This window comes from Solanum tuberosum, unplaced genomic scaffold, assembly GCF_000226075.1.
Source record: "Solanum tuberosum cultivar DM 1-3 516 R44 unplaced genomic scaffold, SolTub_3.0 scf00295, whole genome shotgun sequence".
In the NCBI taxonomy this organism is placed as follows: domain Eukaryota; kingdom Viridiplantae; phylum Streptophyta; class Magnoliopsida; order Solanales; family Solanaceae; genus Solanum; species Solanum tuberosum.
This window is the reverse complement of record NW_006239214.1, coordinates 15,811-34,123: the sequence shown is the minus strand read 5'-3', so window position 1 is coordinate 34,123 and position 18,313 is coordinate 15,811. Positions and strand designations below refer to the sequence as shown.

The 18,313-nt window shown below is 35.2% G+C and overlaps 1 protein-coding gene across 1 annotated transcript; it reads right to left on the bottom strand.

The window, feature by feature from the left end:
• Positions 1-1,281: 1,281 nt before the first annotated feature.
• On the bottom strand, positions 1,282-2,946 carry LOC107062971 (uncharacterized). Its single transcript, XM_015314301.1, has 4 exons — positions 2,560-2,946; positions 2,018-2,350; positions 1,725-1,890; positions 1,282-1,586 (listed from the first exon to the last, which is right to left on the bottom strand). The coding sequence occupies exons 1-4, from the start codon at positions 2,944-2,946 to the stop codon at positions 1,282-1,284; spliced, it is 1,191 nt and encodes a 396-aa protein (XP_015169787.1).
• Between the last annotated feature and the right edge of the window lie 15,367 nt (positions 2,947-18,313).

Sequence of the window (18,313 nt, the reverse complement as noted above, 5' to 3'; positions counted from 1 at the left end):
GACCATAAAAATACATTTAACCCTGTGATCATTGGTTCGATAGTTGATTAATACTCATTTAGATAATATAAATAGCATGAATCCTGATAAGAGCTGCAGCCCTGGAGTTTACCCAATCATTGTTTTAAGCCCTTGAAATTGAATCACGTTTGTTTAATTTTGTTTAACTTTTAGATTATAAAATAAATCATTCTTGAAATCTTGATATCACTTGTGCTCAGCTGAAAATATTGGAACAATCGAGTTTCTAATTGTAAGTCCATGTGGGTACGATACCCGGCTCTTTATAAAAGCCATTTTAATACTTGAACGACCACGTACACTTGCGTGTGCGATTTGGGTGCAACAACTCCCAAATGCTAAGAAGTAAGCCATGAATATCACCACAAAATCATCAACCATATCATGAAAGATAGCCATCATGTATCTTTGGAAGGTGGTTGGAGCATTGCATAGCCCAAACGACATTCACTTGAAAGCATATGTCCCATACAGACAAGTGAATGTAGTTTTCTCCTGGTCCTCTGGTGCAATCATAATTTGGTTGTATCATGAATAGCCATCTAGGAAACAATAATATTCTTGCCCAGCTAACCTGTCTAACATCTAATCAATAAAAGGAACCGGGTAGTGATCCTTTCTGGTGGCCTCATTCAATTTCCAATAATCCATGCATATTCTCCAAATTGTCATTGTCGTAGTTGGAATCAGCTCATTCTTATCATTGGTGATCACTGTCATGCCTCCCTTTTTAGGCACACACTCAACCGGGCTGACCCATTTGTTGTCTGAAATTGGGTATACAATACCCGCATCCAGCCATTTAATCACCTCCTTACGCACCATATCTTTCATCATTGGGTTTAGTCTGAGTTGAGGTTGCACACTTGACTTGTGGCCCTCCTCCATAAATATCATGTGCATGCATAAAGCTGGGCTGATGCCATGTATGTCAATCATTTGCCAGCCTATCGCCTTTTTCATCTTCCTAAATATTTTCAGAGAGACCTCAACCTGCACTTCGAACAAAGCAGAAGAAAGGATTACAGGTAAAGATTCAGTGACACCTAAGACTGAATACCTGAGATGAGGGGGCCGAGCCTTTAACTCCAACATTGGTGCTTCCTCAATTGATGGCTAAGGAGGTGGTCCCAAGACTCTTTTTAATGGCTCAACAAACTTGCGAAGCATACTTAAATTCGGGAAATCTAGAATGTTAGCTAACTCCTGGGCTTCAGTGTCTCCCACAATGTCTTGCCCAATTAATACTTTCTCTAAAGGCTATCGGGCTTCAACATATTTAGATGCCATTTCCTCATCAATGACTGTAATTGCTAACAACTTGTCATATATTGCAGGCAACTTCATTGCCTTGTACACATCAAATACCTCTACCTTGTCATGAGCCCTCATTGTCAGTCTACCAGCCGCCACATCAATTAACGCACCCCCGGTTGCTAAGAATGGGCGTCCCAAAATAAATGGGACCTCTGGGTCAGGCTCAAAAAACAAGATGACAAAGTCTATGGGGAAAATCAGAGTTCCCACTTGGACTAAGACATCCTCAATAACGCCATCTAGCCTTGCTACCGAACAGCCGGCTAACTAGAACATAATGGTTGTGGACTTGGGCATTCCTAGTCCCAACTTGAGAAACATGGACGTAGGGATCGAGTTGATACTTGCGCCGAAATCGCACAACCCTCTTGCCTCAATGCACTTACCAATTTTTATTTGCACGGTAAAACTCCCTGGATCTTTCAACTTAGTTGGGAGCCTATTCTGGATTCTAGAACTACACTCCTCAGTGACTGCCACTTTTGCATACTCAGCCAATCTACTCTTGTTGGCTACCACATCTTTCACATATTTGTCATACTTAGGAATGCCCTGCAACACATCAATCAAATGCAAGTTAACATGTACTTGTTTGGTTAATTCAATAAACTTCTTCCTTCTACTTTTTGAATTTTTATGGGAATGGAGGAGGTGGTTTTGCTTTTGGTTCCTCATTCACCCTTTGCTCACTTGGTTCCACTTCATCTACATGTTTTCCTTTTTCTTCAGCAGCCTTTGCCTTTGGAGTTAACTCCTCCAATGGATGACCACTACGAGTACTTACAACATTTACATGTTTAGGGTTTGGATCAGTAAATCCAGGCAAACCCCCTTGTGGTCGGCAATTTTGGGCACTAGCAAACTGCCCAAACTGCTTCTCTAAATTCTGAATTGCCAGTTGATTGTTTCGGACATCTGCTTCCAATTTAGCTTGGTCAGCCATGATTTGTTTTAGTATGTCCTCCACACTCATATCACCTTGCTTGGAAGCCTGCTGATTACCATGACCTTGCTGGTTTCCATGGCTTTGCTGATTTTACTGTTGTCCACTACCTTGTGGCCTGTATTGGTTCTGTCCTTGGTGTTGATTTTGATTACCACCCCATGAAAAGTTTGGGTGATTACACCAGCTTGGGTTGTAGGTATTGCCATAGTTGTGGTGATTTCCTCCTCGCTAAGCATTACCTACAAATGAACAAATTCAGGATTTGATTTGCATACCTCAGCAGTGTGATCTCCACCTCCACATACGTCACACCATGTTGGTGGTTGTTGCACCATATTAACTTGAGCTTGCTGGTGTCCTAGTGACATGTTGCTGAAGAGTGTGGTCATTATATTATGCATTGCTGAAATTTGTGCAGTTAAGGTTGTCACTGCATCCATTTCCAACACTCCAGCACTCTTTTGTACGACCGGTTTAGCTCCTCCTCCATTCCACTCGGGATTACCTTGTGAAATTCTATTAAGCAATGTGAACATCTCAGCATACGTCTTCTCCAAAGCTTGTCCACCAGCAGCAGAATTAAGTAAAATTTGTGTGTTTGGTTCCAACACTTCGTTAGCTTGATGATGATGTGGACAACTTAACAACAGGGACTTAAACATGTCCCAAACTTAGTACATGTTTTTTCCGCTTTTATGTCGGAATCTTAATATGTCGCTTCTCAGCTTGGTTGTTTCCCCCGATGGAAAAAACCTTATCAAGAACATCCGGGCAAGTTCATCCCAAGATTTGCTGGCTCAGAGTTCAGCCATCTTTTTGCTTCCCCTATAAGAGAAAAGGGGAATAAGGTGAGCCTCACATATTCAGAGTTCACTCTGGTTGGGGTGTACGTGTCACTGATATCGAGGAAATTCTCAATATGCATTCGTGGGTCCTCATGAGATAGACCAGTGAACTATCTGTTTGTGTGCAATATTTGAACCATATTCTGCATCAATTCAACCCTCCCACCAGCTGTAGGTTTCTGAATACTTGAGGTAACATTGGTGGTATGTGGGATTGCGACATCTCTTAGTTTCATTTCAGCGAGGTCACTCAAGTAGTACAGCGACTCTTTCGAGCCAGATTATCGAACCCAAAGGAGTTCAAATCAACAAATAATAACTTTATTGCATCTAAAATAAGTTTACTTATGCGACAGACAATTTCAGGAATTTGTTTATATCTACTAAGTTGAACAATCTCAAAAATTAATTACTACAATTAAACAATTTCAAACAAGGGAATTTTGCAATTTGGGAAATTATTCTTGGGTTGTAGCATATACCGATTTCAAGCATAATAATAACTCATCCTAGCATTCGACAGGTTATCCTCATTATTGACTCACAAGGTTAATTTTACGATCATGATCTCCCGACCTCTAATCGCGTACCACCAATAACAGCCTAACTACATCATAGAGCAGGGATAAGCATGAACCAATGGCAGACCATTAAGCTATCAGCTTTTATATTAATGAAACGCGGCATATAGGTATAAGCCTATCCTATATACGAAACACTCTAAGTTTTACCCTAGAATGAACACGCTTCTCACATTCTTTGGTTTATCCCACTATTCGTCTTCCGAGTTCAAGAGTGGATAATGAGTTTATTTTAATGTTGATCAGTCATTAAAATAGTTAAACAAGAATGTAAGTATAAATCATAAGAAAACCCATCTCATGCTAGAAACAAATATTATTACACCATTATCGTTGAAACAACCCTAGAATAAGGGAATTTAGCTACTCTTAGAACAAAACATCATCCAATAATGTTTATAGATCATAAAAGAGTTTACCAAAATGAAGGAGTAGAAGAAAAGCCCTAGATAGTGTCAGCAAAATCACCAAATTCATTTTCAAAAACTGGATAATGATAAAATAATACAACTGGACTATTTATAGTCTGAAATAAAACACGTGCCGAAACTTAGGAGTCCAGGTCCTGTCCCATCGTATCAATTTGTGCACAAATGCATCCTCTTCGCGACGCACTCCTGGCGCGCACTCCACTGTTAAGCTGAATTGTTTTCCACACGCTATCTTCAGCTCCGCAACGCGGAGTTGCTCCATTGTAGTGTATTTTTCCAGTTTCTTGGCCATTCTCCTTAGCAACTTCGGCTGCTATTCTCCGACCTTTTGCATAGTGCCCTTTTTCGCTCCTTTTTCTTTGCTTTTCACCCTGAAGCATCTAATCATATTGGTTAGAGGAAACACAATCAATGGACTCTAAAATTTCTGTTCCGATTAGGAATTTTCTCTCAAACTTAGCTAATATATGGGATAAATTGGTTATTAGGCGCATAAATACTCCTAAGATCACTCTCCTTTTTCGAACAAAACAAGGGTTTCATCATAATAATTATTTTTAAAAGAGTGGTTAGTGTCAATTACATTGTGGAGCTTCATTACTTGTGTCTCACTATTCTATAAAGCTAGCCTCCATATTGTTTTGTCAAGAATTTCTCACTAATATGAAAATTGCCCACTTCTAACCATAAGTGTATAAGTAGAAAATGTTTGTAGTATAATGTCTATAAAAAGGGTTTAGTAAAATAATGTAATTCTCAATTCTACGGAAAAAAATCAAGACTTTATTTCCTAGGGTACACAAGAAAAAAAATCCTACTTGAAAAAAACCAATTCAAATTCCCTTCATCTTTTTGTTTAAATCACATAATGCTACTGCTACAAGCCAGATATAATTAATGTGTTCTTCTCTAAAAGTCCAAAATAACTACTTAATATCTTACTGTTGCAAGCATCTCTACATTAAACTACATTTTTATTTTAAAAATCTAGATACCATAAGTGAGTTAAGTAGCATTAAAAGATTAAATGTTAAGTACTAAATTGTACATATTCTTCTTCTAAACATCCCAATAAATATTTCAAACTCCAATAATTAAATTTATACAATGCAAAAACCCATGCTAAAAAATCTGTTGATTGGGTTGCTCAAACAAATTTTCATTTCTTCCCAAATATACGAAGTGATGTTATGAAAGTTATTAATTTTTTTACCTTTCTAATAAATCTTTTAAATTTCAAGACCAAACAAATTTTAATCTATTTCCAAATATGAGGAGATATCATAGGCAATTTATTAAATATTTTACCTTTCTAATAAACGATATTATTTTAATAGCTCAAGAAATTTTTTATATCTTTTTAAACATGAAGACTTATTTTTGGGAAGTTATTAAACAATTTACCTTTTTTGGATTAGCATGAATATATTGATTTCTTGGTCAAACTCAAATATTTTCTCTATTTATCTTGTATAAAAAGGGACCGTCTTACCTTCTTATCATCACAAATTTCTTTTGAAGATTTAGTATAAAATTCATCAAGAACCTGCCCACACCCAACAAACAATCTCTTTCCAGAACTCTACCCCTCCCACCTAATCTTTGTTCTTAAACAATAAAAAGTGAAAGTAAAAGGTTGGTGCTCATAAAAATCTTGAAAATTCGTAGTTTCAAGACATGAATTTATATGACTGCATACTCAAAATTTGACTTTCCTAAAACCCTTTACTGGTACAGCCATGAGGTAATTTATTCACAACTCACCAAAAAAATTACTCTATGATGCATCAAATGATGTTCACACTGTAACAACATTAGGATTCACTTTTAATGAAAGAGTGCACTATTAAACTATTTATTTTCTCCTTAAGCACAAATAGCAGATAACTCTGTCCTATTAGACATAGGCAGATAAGAAGAAATCACATAACATTTACTGTCTCTGCATTAGGCTTAGAAATATGCATTGACCTTGTACTAAGAAATAAATTATATGCTTATTAGCTACTACTAATGATAACTAAGATGCTTTTCAATTGAATTATCACTTTGAAGATCTATGATGAACTGGATAGGCTCACTCTTGATGTTGAACCAGAGCTTGATAAAATCTACAAATGGGCACTTCTTCAGAACATGAATGAATCCTGCGATATATTAACTAGATTAGAAGCATTTAAAAAAACACATACTTATGACTGATGTGCAGTCTGGCTTAAGATAGATATATACCTTATGGTTTCTGCAGAAATGTCCATTTGTAGCTTTTATCAAGCTCACATTCAACACCAAGAGTGCGCCTCTCCAGTTCATCATAGATCTTCACAATGATAATTCAATTCAAAAGCATCTTAGTTATCATTAGTAGTAGCTAATAAGAATATAAGTCATTTCTAAGTACAAGGTCAATGTATATTTCTAAGCCTAATGCAGAGACAGTAAATGTTATGTGATTTCTTCTCATCTGCCTAAGTCTAACAAGACAGAGTTATCCGCTATTTGTGCTTGTGGATCGACCAACCACCAAAGATTCTTTCGATTCATGATCATAACTGAATCATAGCGTAGAATGTAGATTAAAAGAAGGAGAATGAATTGTGCAGAGTAATTAAGTTATTAGTAGACATAATGATGCTGATAAGTTTATTAATTAGTGAGGATACATCTTGTCAAATTATTACAATCATAACTTCAAACAGGGGTTAGTTTTATCTTTATACCATGGCCTCAAAACCCTTTATAAATTTTCTGCCATTCAATTAAGTGAAAAGTTGTAATTGTAGTGCCTTTCTTTTCAAATATGTGGTTAAGGTTGGAATACTATTCATAAGTTAGGGGTGCCCTTAAAGTGGCACCTCCACATGGCCTAAAACATTTGTAAAAACTATGAGGTATTCCCATGTACTACTTGGGGAAACAAATTCAAAAAAATTTACGAATGTCAAGCCTCATGTCCTTTGCTTTGAACTCAGGAAATTTAAATTTAACAAAGTGGTATCTTCATTTATCTGGTAGTTTAACCGTAATTTCTGAAATAAACGAGAAGAAAGCAGTGAACAAGTCATGCTGGGTAGTTTTTGTTGTATGAAAAATATGGAAAATGAAGCCTTGGTAGTTGTACTACTCAAAGTAGAAAGTACATTTGGGTTAGACTTAAGGATCCATTCATTTGTATAATGTCGTTAATGTACTTAATGACAATATCAGATGAACCTAGCTTGGTGGAAACCTCTTCGCTGTGTATTAGTTCACTTGGATATAAACAAGTTTCTCTTCCAATTAGTACATGAACAACATGCCGAACTAGATTGCTAATGTATTTCATCTGAGATCATCCAGGACTCTAAATTATAGAAGGTATGTCTATATGTTAGAATGGAGTTCTATCCATGAGGAAAAGAAATCAGCAAATTTCTGAATAACCTTTATCATCGTTTAGCATGACATAAATTCATTGTTTTACTATCGATATGCTGGTGTATGGATTCATTTATCTCGAATATGCATTAGGTTTTTTATGTATGAGATACATTACATCTTTTTTTTTACTTCCGAAAAAGGCATTCTAATCAATTATTAATCTAAGGAATGTTTAGTAGATAAGGAATAAAGATGGGGGATCTAGTTTCAATTCCATAGCATTAGATGTAGAACCAGAAGCCCGAGCTAGCTAATGGGCACATTGGTGCACTCAAAAGACTGGGAAATAGAAGTAAAGCTACACATTAGTGTTATACAATCTCAATAATAATATAAAAAAAAACTAAGAGTTCTTGTAAGATTTTTCTGATGCTTGTTTAACCAAAAGACTTTCAATTTCCACAATAATTGATATTGATGAAAAGTGTTCCTTTAGCGAGCTTAGTGTTTCTCGAACACCCAAAGCCTCAACCATAAGGGAGTCATGAGGCTTATCTGATCAACTAGAGAAACCTTTCATGATGTTTCCATGAGATTTATGGATTAGCATGTCTGACTCTGCTCCTCCCAAAATAAGGTCAAAAGAAGCATCAATGTTTCACTTAAGTATATTCTCATTAGGAGGAAACCATCTAATTTGACCAAACCCTAACTCAGGACTTCGACTTGAGTCTCAACCCTGAACCAAGACTCTTAACCTTACTTTAAATCTAACCCTTACTCAAGATTCGAGCCTTAAGACCTAGCATCTCAGACCCAACCCTTGACCTCGACCCAGGTCCTAGGACACGAGACCCAAACCTCGATCCTGACCCAAACCTCGAGACCCTTCAACACTAACTGGAGATTCAACTAGGAACACAAGCACTTACCCCCGAGAACGATTTGAGATCTAAATCTAACCTTTACCCGAGACCCAATCCTTGAGATTTGAAACCTGAGACATTACCTTCAGTCGATACCAAAACCTCGAGACTTGACCCCAATCCATATTAAAAATCAAAGTGATTTTTTACTAGTAAACCCAAATTAAAGTATATCTTTAAAATGTGCTACAGTTTGACAAAATTTAGACATCACTTTAAAACTGAGTTATGTTAGGTTAGATTTAGAGGGTAAAACCAATATGAAACTATCTTGAGCCAATGATTTTGGGCGAATTGGGTGGACCACCAATTTTCAGGCCATATTTGACACCAGTACATGTAACTGTGTGGACCAAAAGATGGACTAAGTTATAATGGTTATTGATGTTTGTGTAATCAAGACACTCCTTCCAATGGAAATGTCTACGATTGTACAATAGTAAAGTAACTCAACCAAGGGTTGGGGTCTAGTCCCAAGGAAGTGGGCTTGAGAATAAATAGAAAAATAAAATTTAGTTCTAATTAGTCATAGCTAAAAACATTATCGAATATAAACATGTTAAAGCTAAGGGGTGACGCAAGCGTCAATTATCAATAGGGATTTGTCACAAGTAAGTAAAAACAACAAAAATGCGAAACTCTAACGCCCTTCTCCTAACATCAGTGTAGGATTTCTGACAACTCTGTGCCATTTTCAACCTCTCTTAAATCACTTTAGCCTTCTCCATAGCTTGATGAACTAAATCTGGTCCTATCAACCCTACTTCACCAACTTCAAACCATCCAATTGGAGATATGCATCTTCTCCCATAAAGAGCTTCATACAGAGCCATTTGGATGCTAGAGTGGTAACTATTGTTGTAAGCAAATTCAATAAGGGGTAGGTGATCATCCCAATTACCTTTGAAATTGATCACACAAGCCCTCAACATATCTTCTTATGTCTAAATAGTACGCTCTGCTTTCCCATCTGTCTGAGGATGAAAGGCAGTACTTAAGTTCACCTTCGAACCTAAACCTTTCTGGAAAGATTTCCAAAATTGTGCAGTAAATTATGCACCTCTATCTTAAATAATGGAGACTAGGACTCCATGAAGTCTTACCACCTCTTGAATATATAACCTGGCATAATCTTCTATTGAATGGGTAGTCTTTACTGGCAGAAAATGGGCTGATTTTGTCATTTTGTCGACAATCAACCAAATAGAATCATGTTGTCTGCAAGACCTTGGAAAGCCTATGATGAAATCCATATTAATCATCTCCCACTTCCATTCCAGAAGTTCTATATTCTGCGCTAAACCACCGAGCCTTTGGTGCTCTATTTTAACTTGTTGGCAGTTTGGACACTTAGCAACAAATTCTGCAATGTCATTCTTCATACTATTCCACCAATACACTTCTTTCAAATCACGATACATCTTGGTGGAACCCAGATGAATGGAATATCTGGAGCTATGAGCTTCCTCCATGATCCTTTCTTGGAGTCCATCCACCATTGGTACACACAACCTACCTTGATATCTCAATACACCATCTCCCCCTTGTTCAAAAGCTAATAGTTTTTGCGTATGAACATTTGCCTTCAATTCAAGCAAAATAATGTCTTGGTCCTTGCTTGCCTTTTACTTCTGACACTAATGATGACTCAGCCCTATTCGTCACCACTATTCCTCCTTCTGTGGAATCCATAAGTCTGACTCCCAGGGCGTGCCAGTCTGTGCACATCTTTTGCTAACTCTCTTTTTCCTTCTTCAACATGGGCAGTGCTACCCACAGACAACCTGGTTAAGGAATTAAAAACTTACATGGGTGGTAAAGAATACTCATGTCGTAGTCTTTGAGTAACTCTAACCACCTTCTTTGTCTGAGATTAAGCTTTTTCTGAGTGAACACATACACGTGAACACCATACAAATAATGGCACTATATCTTCAAAGTGAAAACTACAACAGCCAACTCTAGATCATGGGTTGGATAATTCTTCTCATGAACTTTCAACTGTCTGGAGGCATAAGCTATAACTTTGTCATTCTGCATTAAGACACAACCCAAACCAACTCTAGATGCATCACAATACACCACAAAACCTTGAGTACCTTCTGGTATGGTCAAAACTGGGGCAGTAGTCAACCTCTTTTTCAATTCTTGAAAGCTTTTCTCACAAGCTTCAGACCATTGAAATTTCACTGTCTTCTGAGTCAACTTGGTCAAAGGAGATGAAATAGACGAGAACCCCTCTACAAACCTTCTATAATAGCCAGCTAAACCCAAGAAACTCCTAATATCAGTTGGAGATGTGGGTCTAGGCCAATTCTGCACTGCCTCAATTTTCTGAGTATTAACTTTAATTCCCTCTCAAGAGACAATATGGCCTAACAATGCCACAGACTCAAGCCAAAACTCACATTTAGAGAACTTGGCATACAACTCCTTATCTTTCAAAGTCTGAAGCACTATTATGAGATGGCTAGCATGATCCTCTTAATTCCTTGAATAGATTAGTATGCCATCAATGAAGACGATAACAAACATATCTAAATAAGGTTTGAAGACTTTATTCATAAGGTCCATGAACGCTATTGGTGCATTAGTTAAACCGAACGACATGACCAGAAACTCATAATGACCATAATGGGTCCTGAATGTTGTCTTTGGAATGTCACATTCCCTTACTTTCATCTGATGGTAACATGATTTGAGGTTAATTTTTTAGAAATATGAAGCACCCTGAAGCTGATCGAAAAGATCATCAATCCTCGGAAGAGGATACTTATTCTTGATGGTAACCTTGTCCAACTAACCGTAGTCAATACACATCCTAAGGGAACCATCTTTCTTTCTCACAAACAAGACCAGAGCGCCCCAAGGTGAGACACTTGGTCGAATGAAACCCTTATCCAGGAGATCTTTCAACTGTTATTTCAACTCTACTGGTGCCATTCTATATGGAGGAATAGAGATAGGACGAGTATCTAGTATGATGTCTATGCCGAAGTCTATTTCTCTCTCGGAAGGGACTCTGGGTAGATCATCAGGAAAGACTTTTGGAAACTCTCTTACTATAGGAACTGACTGAATGGGATATATCTTAACACTAGAGTCATTAACTCGGACTAAGTGATAGATACAACCCTTTGAAACTAACTTTCTCACCTTAAGGTACGAAATGAAACCACCCTTAGGCATTGCTGAACTACTACTCCACTCTATGACTAGCTCATTAGGAATCTGAAACTTGACAACTCGAGTTCTACAATCTATTGATGCATAACAAGCATGGAGCCAGTCCATACCTAGAATGACATCGAAATCCACCATGTCTAACTCAACAAAATCATCCATGGTTCTTTTGTGATTTATGGAAACGGGACAATCATGATAGACTCTTTCTGCTAGAATAGACTCTCCAACAGGTGTAGAAACACAGAAAGGTTCACAAAGTTTCTCAGGAAGAACATCAAACTTATTTGCAACATAAGGGGTTACAAAAGATAAACTTTCTCCCAGGTCTAGCAAAGCATCAACATCAAAAGTAAAAACTTTGATCATACCAGTGACAACATCTGGAGAGTTCTCTTGCTCTTGGCGACTCATGATCGCATAGAGGCGGTTTGCTCCTCCGCCAATACCGAAAGTAGATCCTCTAGGTGCTGCCCTGTGTAGTGGAGAAACTGATGAAGATTGGGCTCTATTGCCCTGATTTCCACTACCTTGCCTGTTCTTAGGACACTCCTTCATTAAGTGACCATCTTGCCCACACTTGAAACAACTTGTCTGGCCATCACGACACTTACCTGGGTGGATCCTACCACACTTAGTACATGAAGGAGCCCAGTTACCTCCTTGTGCTACACTACCTTGAGATTGTGCAGGTCTAGCTCTGAAGTTCTGCGAGTTCTGGCCATTATACTCACCTTTGTTTCGGGGTGCAAGTGCACTAGCAGATGATGGAGCAGGTCCCTTTTGCTTTTGCTGAAAGGAAGAACGGTTCACATTACCTTTCTGCTGCCCAGACTCATTCCCTTTCTTTGCTTTCTTACTTCTGAACTCTTCTCTGTCCCTTAGCTTCTTCTCCTCAACCTGCTGCACATAAACCATCAACTTTGATATGTCCATGTCCCCTATCAGCATCGCTGCCTTGCCCTTTTTGCTTGATAGACGGGCCAACCCAGCAAAAAACAAACTCATTTTACTCATCATGTCCTTAACCATTTCCGGAGCATAACGAGATAGTTGGGTGAACTTCAATCCATACTCATGCACACTTAGAGAATCCTGCTTAAGTGTAAGAAATTCCCGTACCTTAGCCTCTTTCAATTCTCGGGAAAAGAAGCGTCCCAAGAAAGCTTCCTCAAAACAGGCCCAGCTCGCAAGTGGTGCATCCTCAGCTCTACCCTCTTTCCACTGATCAAACCAAGTCCTAGCAACATTCTTCAGTTGATATGTAGCTAGCTCAACTCTCCCAGTATCAGCAACATCCATCACATCGAATACCTTTTTCAGTTCCTCAATGAAGTTCTCTGGATCCTTAGTAGTGCTTGAACCAGTGAAACTTGGAGGATTCATCCTCAAGAACTCACGAATCCTTGAAGTGTCAACCTCTTCTTGTTGAGCTCCTCTTTGCTGCCCGACCTGGTTAGTCACAACTTGGCTCAACATCCAGATAGCCTCACGGAACTCAACATTAGTGACTTCTCCTTGAGGTTGCACTTCAGGTGCATTGGCTAACTCCTGTTCCTCAACATTGCGTCTCGTAGGACGACCTCTAATAACTCTTCGTGGAGGCATGATTATCTGAAAACATGCGAAAACACGAATTAGAAGAAACTTTTTAGAGATCAAACTCTAACGCAAGAAAAGAGTGAAAGAAGTGAGATAATTTCCTAAGTGTTGCAGCCTCCTAATTATAGATGTGGCGCACTTCACACCGATGACTAGGACTCTACAAACACAGCTTCATAGACCCCATAGGACTCTTGAACTCTGGGCTCTATTACCAAGTTTGTCACGCCCCGAGCCTACACCTTGGACGTGGCCGGCACTCGAAGACCATTGATGGCCTCCAGCAAACCCTTGGCCTGGCTTACTTAACTCAGCGGAAGACTATAAGCATTAAGAAAGAGATTCCCATGCTAAATAACTCAACTGTCTCAAAACTAAACTTACTCAAATAACATAGTCAAATAGCTTACAATGTTTAAAAGTCAACATTCATTCTATTATTTTTTTTATGGTTTAATTTTTTTTAAAAGTTAATTTCCTTTGAATTTTCATATTCCTTGCGAGTTGCGACGAATAATTTTGTTGCTAAAACATCAAAAATCTCAATTGTTAACGGTTTAACAATGGATTTTCAAAACAAATCTTATAGCTTATTTATTTATTTATTGAATAGAACGTACGAAAATTTTATTTTAATACATGTGAAATCATGTTTTTTTTTTCCTTTACAATTTTTTTGGCTATAGATGAAATAGGTATAATTAATAAAATTACTCAATTAATAGCACACACTATAATAATAAAGAAAAGAAAGTAGAGTTTTATAAAAAAAACTCATGGAAAAAAATGTTGTAGCACCTTAATATGGCCAATATTGGCAACTTAATAGACTCTTGATTAAGCATCATCACCATTAGCTTAGGGGAAAAAAAATCACTTTTTGTTAACTTTTATTTTACACAAAAAATAGTTTTTGATACTTGCATCAAAGAACTGAAGTATATTAAATGGTAATGTTAGGGTCAGTTCATGTCCATATTGATTATTTTATTGTGTATTTTACATCGTTCACCAACATAATTATCAACATAATATATTCCTCCTTTGACTAAGAATCATCTACCATATTATTAAATAACAATTACGCTTCAATTTAAAAGAAAATATTAAAATCAAGTAATCAACTATGTAATGCTCATTATGGATATCGAATAATTAAACAAGAAAAAATTGTCAATTTCTGACTCTAGCTTGCATATGCAACTAATGATCATAAATAGTTGAATTAGATTGAATTTGGGTGAGATGAAAACAGAAGTCAAGGAAAAATGAGTCAAAGTTCAACCTTTCATATTTTTTGTGGATCAAAAAATGATTAATAAACTGATCGAAAATGTGCTAGACATAACTATGTGTTGTTTTATATACAAACAATTCTACTTTAAAAGAAAAAAAGGTTACCTTCTCCCAAAGAGAACACATATTTAAAAGAAAAAAAGATATTTTAAGCTCTAATTATCAATCATAGTGAGTCATAGCAATAATTTACTTTGAGAAAAACTCGCAATATCATGTATTATATATTTTGGATCATTGCAACTTATATAGATATATTTATAAAATATTTATTATCTATAGCAATGACATTTTTTTTCAAACACTTATAATACAATTTAGATATAATTATGTGCAGTTCTATTTACAAATAATTCTACTTTAAAAGTTACCATTCTTTCAAAGACAACACATATTTTTAAATTTTTTTAGGTATTTTAAGCTCTAATCAATAATTATAGTGATAATTTAACTAAAATATAGCAATAATTCATTTTAAAACTTGTGTTATAGTGTATTATATGTTTTGTATAGTGTATTGATTGTTGTATATAAGTGAAAAACTTGCATAGATATGTTATTTAAGAAAATATTTATCATCTATAGTAATAATATTTTTTTTACTTAACACTTATAATATATATTATAGAGCACAATTTATAAAACACATAATACATCTATATTGCATACATAATTCACTTTTAATAAATATACAGATTTATCTATTGCTATAAATGGTACTTCCTCCGTCCCATTTTATGTGGCACTTTTTGGATTTCGAGATTCAAACAAGTCTATCTTTGACTGTAAGTTTTTCATAGATCTTTTTAATATTTTGAATTATTAATTATTGTGATGTATAGTGCTTTTTATGTAGTTTACAAATATAAAATTTTCATTTCAAAAAAAACTGTAGGTTTCATACGCAAATTTCCAGTCAAAGTTAAAATGTTGGACTCTCGAAAAATGAAAAGTGCCACATAAATTGGGATAGAGAGAGTAATAAATAAAAAATATGTTAAAACCAATAATTATTTATTTTAAAAGGCATTAGCACAAATAGCGTAAAACCTCACTAAATTAATACTCGATTAATTAATAATCTCTCTAAGATAATATTTTTTTCGATCCTGACTTGGGCCAATGGAAAAAATCACCAATTTCAATAAGATAATATTTTTTCAGAAGACTCCTATATAAATATATGGTCCCATTAATATTATAAATTAATAATTATCTAAAAGTACAAATATATCTAAAACAATTTAGTGAATATGATTCTATTGTATTCTGTTTTTTGTTAATACTAATTTAAATCTAATTGAAGCTCATCTCTAAGTTTTCTTATTGCATCCAAAAAATTTGGTGTTGTCTTTTTGAACTGCTCCATAAAATTGTGAAGAATTTAGATGGGATAAGTGCTTCCTTACACGTAACTAGTTCCAAAGGTATTGTATCATCTCCATCTCTATCATCAACATTGTTTTTCCAATGGTATCCACAATTTCATCTAAGCTTTGGACCTCTGAACATGTATCATTTTCACCCATCCAACGGGTTAGTAGTGTCCATTTTATTGCAATAATCGAAATTATTAATCATGACCTCAAGTTCATCAATGACATTTTCATAAGTGGGTTCATTAAAATTCTTCGAGATTTCACTTCCGAACGAATTTTATGGTGTCAAAACATTCTTCAAATTAATAAAAATTAATTTATCAATTAAATAATACATCTACAAAATAATAAAATTTTGTGATCTCACATATATTATATTAATTTAGTGATGTTTTAATGTAACTTTTCCTATATATCAGTTGGGTTTTGTTTGGTTTTAAATTGATTCTCTCAATAGATATATACAACAGAGTTTTTTGAAAGAGAAAAAAAAAGAGTGAGAAAGATATTTGAAAAGGGAAAGAAAGATTGAAAAGATACTGAAGGGGGAAGATTTAAAATTTGAAATAAAAAAAAAAAGATGAAAACTTTTCAAAATATTCCAAATATTAATCTACACCCCAAAGTTTTTAATTACTCTTATAAAGTCCACTTTTTATTTAATCCTCTTTGACTAAGTCAATGTCATCAAAAACAAAAACAAGACTTATTTGACACCTTTTATTCAATTTTCTCTTGAAAGTAGGTCTTTCTTAAATATTAGTTTGTCTTCAATTGCAGGAGCCCTTAACTTGTTCATTTTTTTGAAGATTTGAAACGGATGTTGTTATGAACCAAGTCCAGCCCAATATGGATACCAAAGGTCACACAAATAGTTGCTAGGCTGACAAGAGTTATTGGGTCAAGAACAAGCAATAGGGCCGGGTTAATTTGGAGTCCACGTGGAGTAGTGGGTGTGAGAACGGTTTCATCAAAAAAGGATAAGTATGTGATTCAAGATTTATGCATATCGAAGAAAAATTGTTGCCTTTTCTTCTTCTTCTAGAGTTTAAGCTTTTCATCCCCTTTATTATCTCTATCATTAGTTACTTGTTATTTTCATTGCAATTCAATAGTTTGGATATTGCAATTACTATTCTAAAATTGTAATTGTGTTTTAGTTCTCTTATCAATATAATGAGCAATTCGAGTTTGTTATGGTGGTTATATTAGTATCTAGTCAAGTATCATGTTAGCTACAGAGGATTATTTAGCGATAAGATTGCATTCGTCATATTTCCAACATATTTCTCAATAATTATTGTTATTATATATCTTAAAATAAGTAGTGACACGAATATAAGGCGTTTAACATCCCTCTAGTGACTTAATAATTTAGTTTAGTAAGTATAGCATATACTACAAAATGCAAGAATATCATACAGTATACACAATTAAATAAAAATGTTGGGGTTGACAAATTTAATTTGGTAAAGAAATAGATACTAGTCAAAATCATTTGCCTTTAGCCAACTATCTAGAAGCAATGGGTTTTCACTTGGACAAGTGTCACAACTAGAGCCAATAAAATTATGGAGTACTTGTTATTCCCTAATATTAATTAGTATGTGGACTAATTATTCGAATAATCTGGTTACGCACTTCGACTATTTTAGGAAAAATTACATATATATACAATTTAAGATATCATAATCTTTAAAAATAATTATTATTTTACAAAATTACAAAATTCTCCTCTCGGATACATCCCTATCCCCTCTCGAGTACAATCTTCTCATTAAGTAATATATTATTTGTAATATATCGGACAATCAAGAAATGTATCCGAAAGCAATGAAAAATTCGAAAACTTTTGTAATTGGAAAAACTTTCGCAATAGAATATAATTAACCCCCAAAATTTCTGTATTTTATACTTGTTATTAACTTTTTTTCACTAGAAGTGACAATATCAGTCCAACTTGTTCATTTAATATTTCTACCTCTCACCAACTATTATAAAATAGTTCAATTGGTTTAGTCGAGCATATTGTATGTTAAATTATCACTTTAACCTTAATTCTCAAATCAAAGACTATGATATTATATTTATACTAAAAACATGTTTATTCGCATGTGATGTTTATACTAAGCATGTTTAAATAATTAAGTTGTTAGTTGTGTATATATAGTTTTGACGCGAACCATGCTTAAGCAATATTTGTACATTTTTTTTAATTAATGGTTCTTAAAATTAATTTGTTTGATTTTCTCTTCTCTTTTTTTTTTCTCTCTCTTTTCTATTTATTATTTGGATCCTTCACACCAACCAATAGCCAATTAGCCTCTTTTTTTTAATTAAAATGCCTGAGAAGGGCCATTTATTAATAAAAAAACAGAGAAAAACATTCTAAGCCCAAAAGCGGCCAAGGCCCAAATTACAAAATG

Bases quoted from the DNA above. Each gene is read 5' to 3' on its own strand.
- LOC107062971 (XM_015314301.1), bottom strand. From the start codon at position 2,946: ATGTTTAAGTCCCTGTTGTTAAGTTGTCCACATCATCATCAAGCTAAC. The intron at 2,351-2,559 runs GTATGCAAATCA...CATGGAAACCAG, and splicing joins GTGGAGATCACACTGCTGAG to CAAGGTCATGGTAATCAGCA. The intron at 1,891-2,017 runs GTGAATGAGGAA...GATGTGTTGCAG, and splicing joins TGGAACCAAGTGAGCAAAGG to GGCATTCCTAAGTATGACAA.